General features: G+C 43.7%; 3 protein-coding genes across 4 annotated transcripts in view; 2 read left to right on the forward strand and 1 right to left on the reverse strand.

The window, feature by feature from the left end:
• Positions 1-12,535, reverse strand: part of LOC146401034 (uncharacterized) — a 65,060-nt gene extending 52,525 nt beyond the window's left edge. The window contains exon 1 of the mRNA XM_084973329.1: positions 12,406-12,535. Within this exon, the coding sequence (XP_084829455.1) occupies positions 12,406-12,486 (81 nt within the window). The 5' untranslated portion in view covers positions 12,487-12,535. The remainder of the gene's footprint in view (positions 1-12,405) is intronic.
• Positions 8,052-10,328, forward strand: H2AZ1 (H2A.Z variant histone 1). Its single transcript, NM_001123122.1, is given in 5 exon segments — positions 8,052-8,239; positions 8,683-8,760; positions 9,047-9,160; positions 9,499-9,628; positions 9,907-10,328. Coding segments are annotated over 5 exon segments (387 nt in total). The 5' UTR covers positions 8,052-8,236; the 3' UTR covers positions 9,969-10,328.
• The window catches only part of DNAJB14 (DnaJ heat shock protein family (Hsp40) member B14), a 55,807-nt gene continuing 51,170 nt past the window's right edge, over positions 12,024-16,660 (forward strand). For both annotated transcript variants that reach the window (XM_021101721.2, XM_084973321.1), the window contains exon 1: positions 12,024-12,173. In XM_021101721.2, the coding sequence (XP_020957380.1) occupies positions 12,041-12,173 (133 nt within the window). In that variant the 5' untranslated portion in view covers positions 12,024-12,040. The remainder of the gene's footprint in view (positions 12,174-16,660) is intronic.

Below are 16,660 nucleotides of genomic sequence, written 5' to 3' on the forward strand. Positions count from 1 at the left end.
ACATCACAGCTCACGGCAACACCGGATCCTTAACCCACTGAGCAAGGCCGGGGATGGAACCTGCAACCTCATGGTTCCTAGTCGGATTTGTTAACCACTGAGCCACGATGGGAACTCCCTAAAATAAGTTTTAAATAAACATTTTAAAATACCTTTAGCATTCCCAACACTGATTATTGAATGAAGTGCAAGATTTCTTGTAGGTTTTTGTTTTTGTTTTGTCTTTATAGCGTATCCCTCTGAAGATTGAGAGTAATACTCTTTCTAAGTTTACCAGGAATAACGCTTTTCTCTGTTAGAATATGGTATCAACTTAATATCCAGTTAGGTTTATTTAATTCAGTTTGCTTTCAGTATTTACAGATTGCTTATTAAGGTTTTATTTTTTTAATTATACATAAAAATATTTTTAGCATACCAAAACTTTGTTATGCTAAAGGGAAATAAAAAAGGAAGTTTGCTTCCATTCCTGTCCTTTCTACTTCCCACTTCGTGTATTTTTATTATATTTTTGTCTTATCAACCCACTATTGTTTGGTTTTGCAAATATGAATAAATATGCAACTTCTTACATAAAGCATAGCTTGCTAGATTTCCTAGCACTTAATTTTTTTTACTTAATAATATATTCTGAACATCACTATGTATCACTGTGTAGAGATTTTCCTCATTTCTCTTTATAGCTCCATGTTACTTCATTATGGTGATGTATCATAGTTTCTTAATAAATTCTCTGCTAATGATCATCTATGTTTCTTCCAATCTTTCACTGTAACAAATACTGCCACCCTCAGTAACCTGTGCACAAGTTACTTTGTATTTTTGCAAAGCACAGCCTTTTTAAAAGTAGGGGATAATGAAAGCGTGGATTCTCTAGGAATGCATGTTTGCCAAAACTTCTCGTTCTATTGTTTAGCATTAGGAAATGAAACTAGCCTCTGAATAATAATAGATTACGTGGTATATGTCTCTCAAAACCACCTCCATATTAATTGTTTTGTGGCTGGGAACTAGGTGCATTAGTTAGGGAGAGCTAACTGCTGTAACAAATGACAAAATTGCGGTGACTTAAGACAATGAAAGTATTGGTCTGGTGTTCCTGGTTGGCAGTTGGCTTTTGTGTGATTGATTTTGAGCTCTAACCTCCCTTCTTACTTCTGCTTTGTGTACAACTTGTAAAGAAAAGGAGGATGGAGAAGGCATACTTAGTGTAGAAATGACACATGCCACTTTCACACACTTTGACAAGAACCCAGCACATGGCCACGCCTCCCTGCAAGGGAGCAGGAGTTCCGGATGGAATGCTCAGGAAAGAAAAATAGCTGAGGTGAACAGTGAGCAAGTTTTGGTCATTCAGGGCTCTGCTTATCTACCTCGTATTCTTCAGTGTATTTGCTCCAATATCTATAGACACATCTATAAGCCACATAAAGACCATATTAATGAAAAGGCACTGTGTCCTTCTTGCAAAATAGCCTTTGGACATGTGTGAAGCACATGGAATGAGGGAGCCTTTGACAGGGACAATCTTATAAATGGCTATATTTTTACATGCGCTATCAGTCATTCGAGGCAAAGTTTCAGCGCCTAGGAGTGGTGTGGGAAGATTTGGCCACTTCCAAAATAATACAGTTGGAATAAAAAAGTGATGCCTTGTAAATGCAATTTCAAGTCACATCCCGCAGTCTTTGAGGCAATCAGATTGCCACAGGCAACCAAGTATAGATCCTCAATATTTCAGATCCTATTTGTAGAGAATTTTCAATATGTCACTGGAAATTTAATTATCGTTTAAATCATCCATAAAGAATGTTTGCAAACCAGTATAATAGAGAATGAAACATATAGACATTTTCAAATAGTTTAGAAGTTCTTGAGTTTTGATATATTTACAATTAACTGCTATTAAAATTCTTTATTATTTTTACTTTAAAAATTTTTATTTATTTAATTTGGGGGCCACACCTGCAGCATGCAGAAGTTCCTGAGCCAGATAGCAAACATTGCCACACAATGATGACAATGCCGGATCACTAACCACTAGGCTACCAGGGAACACCTACAAATTCTTTTTTTTTTTTTTTTTTTTTTTTAAGGCCACACCTGTGGCATATGGAGGTTCCCAGGCTAGGGGTCAAATTGGAGCTGTAGCCACAGGCCCACGCCACAGCCACAGCAATGTGGGACCCAAGCTACGTCTGCAAACTATACCACAGCTCATGGCAATGCTGGATCCTTAACCCACTGAGCGAGGCCAGGGATGGAACCCTCAACCTCATGGTTCCTAGTCGGATTCATTTCCACTGCGCCACAAAGGGAACTCCCTACAAATGCTTTTTAAAAGCAAATCTACTAGTATTTATTTCTGGCAATACTATTTACTGATAACTTGAAGTGTTATATATATATATGTATACAATTATAAATTTTTGTTTTTATTTATACATATCATGTGTCTGCTTGTCTTCCAGTGTTTATTTATACATATCATGTGTCTATTTATCTTCATGTGCTCTATAATTCATAATATTCCTTACTTTGAAGGAGTCCTTTCTGTAAAATTAGTAAAGCCTTACTACATCACAGGATGGGTGACGTGAAACAGTTCTACATTATAATAATACACAGTAACACTTTTCCTTCTCCTTAGAGACTTGTGTAAAATTCCTGAATTGTCAGCTTAGTTTGGAGAAAAAGTGACTTGTTTCATTTTTGAGAATTAAGATGAGTACACTGTTTTAATTTTAAAACAGGAAATAAAAATCTAAACAGAGAGCCAGCATGTAAATTTCCATATCCTGTGGTGAAATATGATAAATGACCTGGCCAGATCTTGCCTAGAGTTGTTGGACTAATCTCTTAATGGAGCAAGAGTTTGTCTCAGGCTGTTTCCTGCTGAGATTCTGAGCAGCAGAAAAGACTTATTGAAGAAATTAATGACAAGTTCATGAAACATCAGGACACTAGAAGACAATGAAAACAATATTCACCTAGAAAGAACACGGATGTCTTAAAAGTTGTTCAATTGGATGACATATAGGCGCTAATTTAATCCTCTTCTCATAAGGTTTTTTACTCAGAAGTACAAAGCAATAGAAGGAGCATAGGGAATTACATCTGGTCCTATTATCCCTGAATGCCCCCTCATGTATTTTTTCACCTTTTATGAAGGTGAAGACAAGCCATGATCATGTCTACTCAGACATTTTTATTTTTATTTTTTGCTTTTTTAGGGCCACACCTGCAGCATATGGAAGTTCCCAGGCTGGGGGTGAAATCAGAGCTGCAGCTGCTGGCCTGTATCACAGCCACAGCCACCTGGGATCCAAGCAGCATCTGCGACCTATATCACAGCTCGCAGCAGCACTGGATCCTTCACCCACTGAGTGAGGCCAGGGATCAAACCCACATCCTCATGGATACTAGTTGGGTTCTTTACCACCTTGCCACACTGGTAACTTCCTATTTCAGACATTTTTTAGGTTGAAATTTCAACCTAACATTTTAAGTCAAATTTCACTGAAAACTCATAAAATGCCTTGTAAATGTACAGAATTATTAGGAAATATTCTGAGCTGTTGGTCTTGCTTAGTGTCATGCCTCAAATATCCTAAACTTAATGACTTATTATGATCTGATAGTCTTATCTACTCCTATGAGCAAAAGCATTGTTCTTTCATTTTCTGCCTGGATCCTGACAGTATGAATTCTCAATGAGGATTTCCTGTCCTGGCTCAGTGGTTAACAAACACAACTGGCACCCATGAGGATGTGGGTTCGACCCCTGGCCTTGCTCAGTGGCTTAAGGATCCGGCGTTGCCGTGAATTGTGGTGCAGGTCACAGACACGGCTCAGATCCCACATTGCTGTGGCTGTGGCTGTGGTGTAGGCTGGTGGCTACAGCTCCAATTCAACCCCTAGCCTGGGAACCTCCATATGCTTTGGGAGGCCCTAAAAAGACAAAAGGCAAAAAAAAAAAGAAATCTCAATGAGAGTAATTCTATAACAAATTAGGAAAAACACCTTAAAGCAGTTACAGTAGTAAACAAGATAATTTTCAGATAGACTGTTAGCTGTATTACTCAGCTTTTACTACATTATTTCTGTGCTAACCATAATTCCAAACAACCACCCCCAACTCCTGCACACACACACACACACACACACACACACACACATACATACACAAAGAAACTTATGTACCACACACACAAAATGAAGTTGAGAAAGTCTGTGGGTGTGGAAAAGCCTTTAGATTCTTCTCTGAGCCATGTCCATCTAATTAAGAGGACTGGGGAATCACATTTATCTGCAAAAGGTTTTAATAATAGGTATGATTGCCACACCTTTTAGAGGTTTGTGCCCTGGGGCTGAGTCTATAGAGGGGTGTGAAGTATAAATTTCATGGTTTTAGACTCGTGGCTCTTTTTGTGGTGCTTCCTTTCTTCTTCAGGATGAAGGTGGCATTTAGATATATCACTGGAACTTTTTCTTTGACAAGCTCTTGCCCGCACCTCCTCGTCAGCGCTAGGAGAGCTGTGTGGAAGGTCAAACTTAGAAGCTCAGAATTTAGCCAATGGGCTTTTGTCATTGCCTCGTAACACTGGGCATAAAAGAGTTACTTAACAGCCTAGAGTTCTGATAAAATGAGATTTAGTCTGTCTCTGGCAACATCATCGTCTTTGGTAATCAGAGAAGGGTAGTGAAGATCAAACAGATGTTCCATTACCCAGAGCAAGCAGGACACACGTGATGGCCATCTCCTTGCTAGACGTACCTACAGGAGTTTTCTAATTTCATGTGGAATCATTATGTCTAGGGAAACACCACATTTTACTTCTCTGGATATTGTTCTTTGGCTGCTCTTCACCTTTCAATGGCATTTCACTCTTTTCCTTGGTGTTGTCATCCATGACATCAGATTAATTAAATAAGGAGGTGATTAGACAAGGGGGCTCTAATGCTATGGCTGGCCTAAAATCTAAGCCTGTGAAATGCCTTAGGGTTATGAAGTCACAATCTAAAGAAAATCTATTGCTGGAGTTCCTGCTGTGGCTCAGTGGTTAATGAACCCCACTGGTATCCATGAGGTGGTGGGGTTGATCCCTGGCCTGGCTCAGCAGGTTAAGGATCCGGCGTTGCCCTGAGCTGCTGTGTAGGTTGCAGACTTGGCTCAGATCCTGAGTTGCTGTGGCTGTGGTATAGACCGGCAGCTGCAGCTCTGATTCGACCCCTAGCCTGGGAACCTCCGTATGCTGTGGGTGCGGCCCTAAAAAACCAAAAAACCGAAAAAAAAAAAAAAAAAAGAAAAAGAAAAAATCAATTGCTTTAAGCTATAGCCAATCAAATTATTTCCTTTCTTTGCTTCCACGCCTTCGCTGCGGAAGTCTCTTGCCCAGCTCCTGTTGGTCAGTGTCCCTAACCACTTCCAGCTCAACACTGCCAGATTCCAATTGATTTTTGCTCAGATAAACTCTAACTTTTTTAATATGCCTCAGTTTATCTTAATTCTGATATCATCGCCCAATGTTTTTGTTAGGAATACTCCTTGGCATATATCACTGGAACTTCTTTGACAAGCTCCTGCCCGCACCTCCCTAGTCAACCAAGCTGCTGAAGTCAGATTCTTAACCCACTGAGCCACAGTGGTAACTCCTGTTTCTGTCCTTTAAACTAGAGGAACTATTGATTTGGCAGCCAGTCAGGTACTTATTTTAACAGTCTTATCAATGTGGTTTTAATGATGAGAGCATTGTTAACATTTTCTTTCATGTCTGATCCTCTCAGCTAGTTTGAGGGAAGAAACTATGCTTTATATATCCCATCTCCCAATTGCTATTGCTTGGCCTGTTGCAAGGACTGACAGCACCAACCTGGACTATATCACAACTGTTTCTTTATTAGGGCGGGATTCTACATCATGTATTATATATACATATATTATATATCATGATATTGCATCCCATCTCAATATATAAAGAATATAAAACAGTAATAAAGATGTGTTAAATGTCAACAACAATCTTCTTGAAATTATGTAAAAAAAAAAAAAAAGGAGTTCCTGTCATGGCGCAGTGGAAATGAATCTAACTAGGAACCATGAGGTTGTGGGTTCGATCCCTGGCCTCACTCAGTAGGTTAAGGATCTGGTGTTGCCATGAGCTGTGGTGTAGATTGCAGACACAGCTTGATCCTGCATTGCTGTGACTGTGGCAGAGGCCGGCAGCTGTAGCTCCGATTTGCCCCCTAGCCTGGGAACCTCCATATGCGGCGTGGCTGCAGCCCTAAAAAGCAATATCAATTAATCAATCAATCAAAAACATTTATGTTAAAAATGTAAGGTAGGGATTATTATGGATGTGGATTTACGATTTAGGTGGAGGGATGACATAAAATACTAATATAGGTGAAATATTATTTGGGAAAACAATATCAACACAGAGTCCCTCCCTCTACCCAGCAAATCCTAAAGATCAATAATAGATAATGAAAGGATAATATAAGACCCTAATTTTTTTTCCCTTTTTTGCCTTTTAGGGCTGCACTCAGGGCATACAGAAGTTCCCAAGTTAGGGGTGGAATCAGAGATGCAGCTGCCAGCCTACACCACAGTCACAGCCATGCAGGATCCCAGCCACGCATGCCATCTAGTCCACAGCTCAGGGCAACCAAGGATCCTTAACTCACTGAGTGAGGCCGGGAATTGAACCCGCGTCCTCGTGGATACTAGCTGGGTTCTTTAGCGCCAAGCCACAACAGGAACTCCCAATTTTTTAATTTTAAAATTAACAGCAAATTTCCAAAAAAACTTGATAAAACTTTCAGATTGAAACCCAAACTACAGTACTAAAGAGTATATATTTCAAATTTTCTTAATGTCAGAAATACTGAATTATGTTTATAACGTAATTACTGTTAAAACTCCAAGTATGAAAGATTTGGATCACTACTGTCTCCAAGCAGCTGGACGTGTACAGAGGTGCTATTAATCTATTAGTTGGAAAATTAAGTAGCTGGCATTATGATAGTACTGTGTGTACAGTACTATTTTTTTAAGCCCATCATTTGCATTTGATTACATGGACCATCTGTAACTGCCTGTGAATCATATGAGGACATTTACCGAACATTTGTCAAGTAGCAAAATGTTTAGCATAGAAGAGTTGACACATAATAGCCTTCATGTTTCACTAAATCAACTTTAGAAGCCAGGCTATAGGTACAACCCACAGACGTGTAGTCTTTAGAAAAATATGATTTGATTAAAGAATACCGCCTCAGCCCAAGCCTTCAGTGGGTAGACCAAAAGGTCTTTTATGACCAGCGAGGTGACTTTGCTTCACCGTCTTTTCCATGAAACTGTTCTGTTGGGGTTGGGGAAGTAGGGGGTTCAAAAAGTCCTGAGAAAAGAAGAGGAAGGAGATACAGCTGAAAAAGTGGGAGCAGAGGGTCGTGATGAATCGGTGGCTGGGCACTTGCCTAGGAGGAACAAACGCGAAATCACTACCCAGACTATGGTTAGCGAAGGAGTCGGGGCGCCTTTCACTGGACGCGTTCGCGCCACCTGTCAGACCGGAGGTGTCAACGGGAATGCAGGGGGGTCGGTGAAGGTACCCCGTGCTCCGGAAGAAGGCTGCGGACAGGCGGGTCTCTGCCCGCCAGGTGTTCTAACGGGGCGGAGGCGGAGGGAGGGCAGGGCAGGAAGGAAGGAGCGCTAGTCCCCGCTTCCCGAGGTCTCTGGAACCGAGCAAGGAGGCAAAGGTGGAATAGGGGGCAGCTACTGCGTGCCCCTCCCCTGAGCCTCTCAGCTCCTCCCTCCAGGCACGTGACTAAGCCGGCGGGTGCCCTGCTCAAGCAGCGTAGCTCGCTCTGTTTCTTCCCTCCCGCCGCTGTGCCCTTCTTCTCCCGGGTTCCCATCCCTCCGTTCTCCCCCACCTCCTTCTCATGCCCCAATAACAGCTCGAGCTGCAAAGCGCCCGCCCCTCCGCCCTTTTCTTCGCTTGCTCATTGGCTGAGACTTCAAGGACGCGGCCCGAGGGCGGGTGGCAGCCATTGGTGGGATGAGCAATCCGAGTTCCCGGATGAGGGAACATTCTGCAGTATAAAGGGAGCGGGGAAGGCGGGAGACAGCGCAGTTTGAATCGCGGTGCGACGGAGGAGTAGGCGGCGGGATCTCGCTTGGTGACTGACTAGTCCTTTCTCTGCCTTGCTTGTTTGAGCTTCAGCAGAATTCGAAATGGTAAACTTCGCGGAGGCGCTCGAAGACTACGCGGGTTTTTGCCGGCAGGAGAAAAACCCGTTACACACGGAGATGGGGGTGAAGCGGTGACGGTTGGGAACGCGCGGAGAGAGGATGTGGAAGAGCGGGGGGAGGTGTTTTGTCGGCGGCGAGCGGAGCAGCCTCCGATCTCGCGGCGGGCGGCGACGGTTGGGTGGCGCGCGCAGCGCCGCTGGGAGCCGGAGGGCGGTGAGCGGGCGGCCTGAAGCGCGCGGCCGCGGCGGGCGCGCAGCGGGGGGCAGGCGGGCGGGGTCGCCCTTGCGGCGCGCGGCGGGCCGGAGACCCCGGCTGGGCACCGGGCCCCGCTCGCGCCCGGGCCGCCCCGCGGTGGGGGAGGGGCGCGCCGCCTTGGTAATCCTATATTCTGCGTTCCTTCTTCGCTCGCGGGCGTGTGCGCGCCGCAGGCTGGCGGTAAGGCTGGGAAGGACTCCGGAAAGGCCAAGACAAAGGCGGTTTCCCGCTCGCAGAGAGCCGGTTTGCAGGTCAGTGGGGGTTTCTGCTGTCTGGGAATCGCGGCGTTTTTCTCTCCTTTTTCTCTGTTTATCATTGCACTAGATGAGCTTTTGGTCTTTGCGTGGTGATGGTGTCGGGACTTGGTTTACCGATACAATAAATATTGGGGAAGGGGGGGCGATCACGTGTGGCGATCGATGCTAGGGCGCGTTGCTGCATCAGCCTCCGTGCCCCTTGCTTTGGCGCGCGTATAATTTGACCATTTTTGGCTCCTCTATCTTTGTGCATTTGTGTTTGTGTATGCGAAAAATGAAGTTTCCGGTGGGCCGTATTCATCGACACCTGAAATCTAGGACGACCAGCCATGGACGTGTGGGCGCGACTGCCGCTGTGTACAGCGCAGCCATCCTGGAGTACCTCACCGCAGAGGTAAATGGGTGTACGCCTGTAATCTGGAAAAGGTGGTGGGGGGAGGCGGTGAGAGGGAAGGAGGAAAGTGATGCAAGAAAACTCCCAGGCTCTGAACGCGGTGAGAAGCTTCTGACAACGCTAGAGGGGGCTGGTGTTCATTTTGGGTTCCTCCTGAGCTTGAGTTGACTGCTTTAGGAAATAAAATTGCGTGTCCCCTTTATAGCTTTTGCATATCTTGCCATTCAGGTAGTGGGGGGAGACGGCAGTTGGTAGATACACGTTCACGAAGGTTTGATTCTTCTGGATCTTGATCCTAAGGAAAGTTGGCAGGAGATTGATTAGATTCTGTCTTCTAGGTACTTGAATTGGCAGGAAATGCATCAAAAGACTTGAAGGTAAAGCGTATTACTCCTCGTCACTTGCAACTTGCTATTCGTGGAGATGAAGAATTGGATTCTCTCATCAAGGCTACAATCGCTGGTGGTGGTATGTAAATACTAAAAATTTTTTAATTTCTTTAGATAATTCTTTACTTTTTTCCCCCACTAGAAGAGGACACTTAGTGTTATTTTCAGTGATCTGTAGTATGGTTGCATCATGAAAATTGATTCCTGTATATAACTTAGTGAATTTTTACTTCTGCATACTTTGGCCTCACATTTAAAGACTTCTTCGAAGTTGAACGTTAAACTGTCATGGTTTTGAAGTCCTGTGTTAATTTTCAAAATAATGTATATTTAAAAGTATCCCTTTTCCTCCCCTAGGTGTCATTCCACACATCCACAAATCTCTCATTGGGAAGAAAGGACAACAGAAGACTGTCTAAAGGATGCCTGGATTCCTTATTATCTCAGGACTCTAAATACTCTAACAGCTGTCCAGTGTTGGTGATTCCAGTGGACTGTATCTCTGTGAAAAACACAATTTTGCCTTTTTGTAATTCTATTTGAGCAAGTTGGAAGTTTAATTAGCTTTCCAACCAACCAAATTTCTGCATTCGAGTCTTAACCATATTTAAGTGTTACTGTGGCTTCAAAGAAGCTATTGATTCTGAAGTAGTGGGTTTTGATTGAGTTGACTGTTTTTAAAAAACTGTTTGGATTTTAATTGTGATGCAGAAGTTATAGTAACAAACATTTGGTTTTGTACAGACATTATTTCCACTTCGGTGGATAAGCTCAATAAAGGTCATATCCCAAACTAGTTGTGTATTAAATTCACTTGATTATGATGGGAACAACTTTTGTTTTGAATAACAATCTTATCCAGCAATAACTTAATAAGCACGTTTCTTACCTTGAAATTAAAATGTTAATTTTGTAGATCAACAAACCTCGAAGGCTAAAGCATATATATATTTTTTAATGCTATGAGATGAACTATTAAAGATTTTAAAACTTCAGTAGGAGCTTGGAACTGGACAAGGTGATGTTTTTTAGGTTAAATTTGATCATCTCAATTTGTCGCTGCACTTGCTGTTTGTGACAGCAGCACTACATCCAGAGCACTGTCATGGACTGGGGCAGGTAGGGAAGTTCTGTATATTGCTACCTCCACAGAAGGTACTTTCAGTATAGACAGTGAAGTGTTTCCTGTGTTCTCCCACTGTTTCAAAGGCTACCTGGATTAAACTGTTCGGTATGCACCATCTAATCCCGTTTTTACAGAAAAGAATCAAGGTTGGAGTTCCCCTGTGGAATAGCAGATTAAAGGTCCCGTGTTGTCACTGCAGGGGCTCCAGTGGCTGCTGTGGTGGGGGTTTGGTCACTGCCCTGGGGAACTTCTACATGCCTTGGACTCACCAAAAAAGAATCAGGGTTTCTCTGAAAGTCCTGAGTTGATCATATTTGCTGTCATGGCTGTCTTTACTGAACATTGTATGAAACGATTATTTTGTGGTTAAGTTGATTGGATCGTTTTGACATGACACTTGGCTTCTGACAAGTTCTTAGTTTTTGAAACTCGGATTAGGTCATTACAAGGCTCATCCTGCACACGGAGACCAGTATGACAGGTATAGCATTTCACAGGGGTAATGTGAAAAAAGAGTAGGGAGAAAACCAGCAAATAGATACATGATGGTAATACATTCCCAACGAGCTGATTCCTTCCTCGTTTTGGTCATGTAGGATTATTAGGGTTCCGGTTTTTCGCCAGAGTAAAGGCAAACTGCAAATTGTGTTTGCTTTAACTCCCGGATGTACTAAGGAGATGGTTTTACTGCAGCTGGGTCAGGAAAGTGCTGAAAGAGGCAATGAAACAAGCCCTGAGTTAGGGTCGAAAGGCGCTCTACTGTGTCCCAGTACACCTGTGCCGGAAGCGCAGCCCTCACCTGACCGAATCCTCCCCAGGCTGAGGGGGGCCCTGAGGCGGGGCCTTCGACCTCTGGGAATTTTCCTGAAAGCGAACATGCCCACCCCGATCCGTAGCCCGGCCGCTAGGAAAACCGGCGGCCGCCGACGCGGGCCACCACGGGAGGTCAGAGGGCGCGGCGCAGTCCGGGCGGCCGGGTCCCCGCCCCGGTGGAACCCCCGGCGGGCAGCAGGCCTGGCATCTCCCGCCCCCGCGCCGTCCAGGTTTGTCAGCTCCGAGCCTGCTGGCGCCCCGCACGGACCGCCGAGTCGGCAGGGACAGCCAAGCCCTGGAGCTCTGTCTGGGGGCCGCGAAGGATGCAGCTCGCGCGGTAGTTGCCCGCGGGGGGCGGGGAGGCCGCCGTGAGGAGGCGGAGCTGCGAGCCCGCCAGTGCGCCCGGGCCTCGCCGCCGCCGCCGCGGTCTCCTGCGCTCCTCCCCGTTCGCCTCCGCACGCCCCCGTCCCCGGCCGGCCTCGCCTCCACGGCGGCGGCGGCTTCCGCCCCTCGTAGCTGCGCTCCCGCAGGAAACGGAAGAAGGCGCAAGCCATGGAGGGGAACCGGGACGAGGCGGAGAAATGTGTCGAGATCGCCCGGGAGGCCCTGAACGCCGGCAACCGCGAGAAGGCCCAGCGCTTCCTGCAGAAGGCCGAGAAGCTCTACCCGCTGCCCTCGGCCCGCGGTGAGGCCCTCGCTCTCCCTTTCCTCCCCGCCCGGCCCCCAGGCCGCCGCGCAGCCCGCTCTCGCCCCCACCCTCGGCCCTCCGGGAGCCAGCGGGGCTCCCGGCCTGCCCGACCCCGCGGCGGGGCCCCCGGGAGCAGCATCCCGACACACCCCCGCCCCGGCCCTGACTGCCCCCGGCCGAGCCCGCCCTGGGCCGCCCCGCCACGGGCCGCCCGAGACGCCCTCCTCACCTGCCTGCGAGATGCCGGCTCGCCGCCGACACGCAGGAGTTGCCGGTTCCCTGGTCGGTTTTCGTACTGTCCAGCTGTCATTCTCCCAGGAGACTCGCCGGGTTGTGTCTTCGCAGAGTGGGGCTTTCTGTCTGGGTGTTTGGTTGTGTGGCGCCCACCCTTCTCATCCTCACCCCCAAGTAAGGCCTAGGCCCCTAATGAGGTGAGAGGAACCGGGAACTCTAGTGGCCAATGTACAGGTCCCTGGTTCCACCGCCTCTAGGGTAGAAAACACTGTGCCCAAAGCAAACATTTTCGAATACTTGAGATGACATTGCTTTTCCCTGGGAGAGAGTTCGTTTAGAAGAGAGGAGCACCAATTTGGCAAAAATGATGGAGTCAGTAACCATTTGCTAAAGAGTATCCGTTGTTATAGCACCGTAATTGTAGACAAATGAGATACAGGTTTAGGAAGAGAGTACTGGACTGCCCTTAGTCGAATTCCTTCTGTTCCCATCCTGCTCTCTAGGCTTTAAAATCTTTAAAATAATTATAGCCAACATTTATTGAGCACTTATTTAAAGTACCTAGTGTTTTGTATGAATTATTTACTCCTCGGAACAATCCTAGGATTCATTTGGCCAGGCTTACTCATATGGAAACAGACTTTTTGATGAATGAATGATGGATGAACGAAAACATACCCAAGGTCACACGGTAATTAGTGGCAAAGTCGGAACAGACTTGAGCTCTCTAGCTCCAAAAACCACTACCCTCCATTGCCTGGCCTATAGGGTACTGTTTCACTTGAGGTTCAAGGCATTTCCAGATTAAGAAAATTATCAGTAAGTCAGAAAGAAGGTGGAGCTACTTGTTTCATTGTTGTTTTCTTAATTTTTTTCTACATTGTTGAAGCTTTACTTTTCTCTGTCCTTTCTGTTACATTGCTGTTGAGGACTGTACCAGGGAGGACAGGAGAGGGAAATGAAAGAAATTAAATAATAATTATTTTGTTAAATGTTGCAAAACTGTGAAATTTTTCAGCTTAACCATTTTTAAGTGTACAGTTGAGTAGTGTTAACCACTTTCACATTGTGGTACGACAAATCTCCAGAATTTTCACCTGACAAAATTGAAACTATCCCAATTAAATAGTTCCCCATTTTCCCCACCCACCCAGCTCCTGGCAACCACCATCATACTTTCAAAAATTTGACTACTTTGGATACCTTATATAAGTGGAATCATACAGAATTTGCCCTTTTGACTTTCTTCTTTAACTTAGCATAATGTTTTTGAAATTTATCCATGTTGTAGCATAAATATAATGGGAGTTCCTTTTTTTTTTTTTTTTTTTTTTTTGTCTTTTTGTTGTTGTTGTTGTTGTTGCTATCTCTTGGGCCGCTTCCGCGGCATATGGAGGTTCCCAGGCTAGGGGTTGAATCGGAGCTGTAGCCACCGGCCTACGCCAGAGCCACAGCAACGCGGGATCCGAGCTGCGTCTGCAACCTACACCACAGCTCACGGCAACGCCGGATCGTTAACCCACTGAGCAAGGGCAGGGACCGAACCCGCAACCTCATGGTTCCTAGTCGGATTCGTTAACCACTGCGCCACGACGGGAGGGAGTTCCTTTTTAAAGGCTGCGTAATAGTCCCTTTCGTGTATATACCACGTTTTCAATATCCATTCATCATCTACTAAGAGATTGTTGTTTCTGTATCTTCGCTATTGTGAATAATGCTGCTCTGAACATAAGTGTGCAAGTATTTCTCTTTGTGATCCTTTCAAATTCTTTTGGATATATACCCAGAAATGAGATTGCTTGATCATATTGGTAATTCTTTTTTCACTTTTTTGAGGAACTGCCATACTTTTTTCATGGCTGATATGCCATTTTACATTCCTACCAACAGTGTGCAAATGTTGCAGGTTTTTGTTTTTTTTTTTTTTTTTTCCCCATCTTTTTAGGGCAGCACCCATGGCATATGGAAGTTCCCAGGGTAGAGGTTGAATTGGAGCTTTAGCTGCTGGCCTATGTCAAAGCCAGGAATCGAACCCATATCCTTGTGGATCCTAGTCAGGTTCGTTACCATGGAGCCATGATGGAAACTAAGAGTTTCAGTTTTCCCACCTCCTCACCAACGCTTGTATTTTGTTTATTTGTTTGGATGTTGGTTTTTGGTAGTAGCCATGCTGATGAGTGTGAGGTGGTATTTCACTGCAGTTTTGATTTGCATTTCTCTAATGATGACTGATGTTGAGCATCTTTTTATTTGCTTGTTGGCCCTTTGTGTATAATTTTTGGGGAAATGTCTATTCAGACCCTTTGCCTATTTTTTAATTAGGTTGTTTGTGTTGTTGAGTTGTAGTAGTTCTTTATATATTCTACATTTTAACCCCTTATCAGACATGGTTTGCAGATTTTTTTTTTCCTCCCATTCTGTATGTTGTCTTTCATTCTGTTGATTATTTCCTTTGATGCACAGTTTTTAAGTTTGATACTGTCCCATTTGTCACTTTTGCTTTTATTGCTTGTGCTTTTGGTGCCGTAGCCAAGAAATCATTGCCCACATTTAATTTTGTAAAACATTTTCCTACTGTACGAATATGTGATTTCATTTAGTCATTATCTAATCCTAGTGGGACAGTTTTAACATTAAACAAGTCACCATTAAAGACATAATACTTTGGCTTTTGAATCCTAGCTCAAAACTAGCTTGTAACCTTAATCGTGGGCAAGTTAGATAACCTTTCTATCATTTAGCTTTTGTGTCTGCAAAATGAGGCAATAATGTATCAATTTCCTAGGGCTCTTATGGGTATTAAATGAGTTAATACATAGAAAGCATTTAACAGTAAGCACTTAATTATTTTGGTATCATTTCCATTGAACAAGTGTGAGGCTTTAGGAATTTTTAAACTTGTAGTCTATCATTCTGTTATACAAGCAACTTGAATCAGTATACTAAAGATACATATCAAAGCACAACACAATTGTTGCCCTTAAAGACATGAACATAGGGAAAATTAAGAAGCTAACAGTGAAAGCTAATAGCGCAGTTTATTGAAAGGCATTATGTGATTACCAAATAAAGTGACTGGGTATAGTCGTGGTGTAGTCTGAAAACCTATCTCTGACAGCTTTCTGACCAGGGATGAGGGACTTAGTTATATGGAAAATGAAGATTTCATCACAGGGTTGATGTGAACATTAGCTGAAATAAGTTGTGTGAGATAATTAGCAAAGTGAGTTCTACATAGAATGTTCTCAGAAGATGTTTATTAGAATAATTTAAGAATTTAGGGGAGGGAAAGATCTAGAACATTTGTTTAAGCTCCTGATAAAGTTTATAGTGTAGAAGGGAATTGAAGGTGTGGGTTAAATGAAATATAACATTTTTATCCCTGAATTTCACCTATTTTAGACTACCCTCAAATCCTTATAACGCAGAACTTTTACTGAGTTCGTCTGGAAGTATGTTCATACGAAGACAGGCAAAATATATAACATTGCATTTTGAACAGTGAATAAGAAAATACGTGCCTAAATTCTAGCTAAATTCCAGAATTTTTGTCTCCTTGACATTTTTTCTTGCCAGGTGAGAAGTCTGATGGACAGATTACTTTAAAAAATTGGCAAGCATTTTCCTTGAGGAAAAACTTCATCTTCAAATGAATCTAGGGCATTATTGCTTTCTAAGTATTTAGTTGAGAATATTATCTTACAGTTTGTTTATTGCAGTAGACTTCTAAATGAATCGAATTTTACAGCTTTCGAATATTTTCATACCATGAGTTTAGTATGTGTAAAGGATTGTTACATGAATATGACTACTGCGTAGAAAATATAAATATTCTGGAAAGATAATGTCAGTAGCAGAATGTCAACAGGAGAAACATTTTAGTTTCTAAACTGTATATTTATTGGGTTATTAGTATGTTTTGGATTTTCATGGAGAGATACGCTTTACATTGCTGTTTTAATACTTTAGTATTTCATACTAACTGGCAGGCAGTTTGAGATATAGATTTTTTTTTTTTTTTTGTCTAAGAAAAACACTTTTATTGTTTTCGAGACTTTTATAGTGATTTGAACCAGATGGCAGCCTACAGCTTCAGAAAAGGCCATCCTGTGTCTAATGGATAGACAACTCCTATATAATTCATAGCGTATATTAGCACAATAGCAGTTAAAACAGTCCTCTTTTAATTTTTTTCTCTCATGTGAGAGAGAGAGATGTGTGTAGATTTTTCTTCCTTGTATTGCTACATT

This window comes from Sus scrofa, chromosome 8 (assembly GCF_054392235.1).
Source record: "Sus scrofa isolate SSC_HxYL_T2T_F1_AM1 chromosome 8, Sscrofa_HxYL_maternal_Yorkshire_Landrace_v2.0, whole genome shotgun sequence".
NCBI lineage: Eukaryota > Metazoa > Chordata > Mammalia > Artiodactyla > Suidae > Sus > Sus scrofa.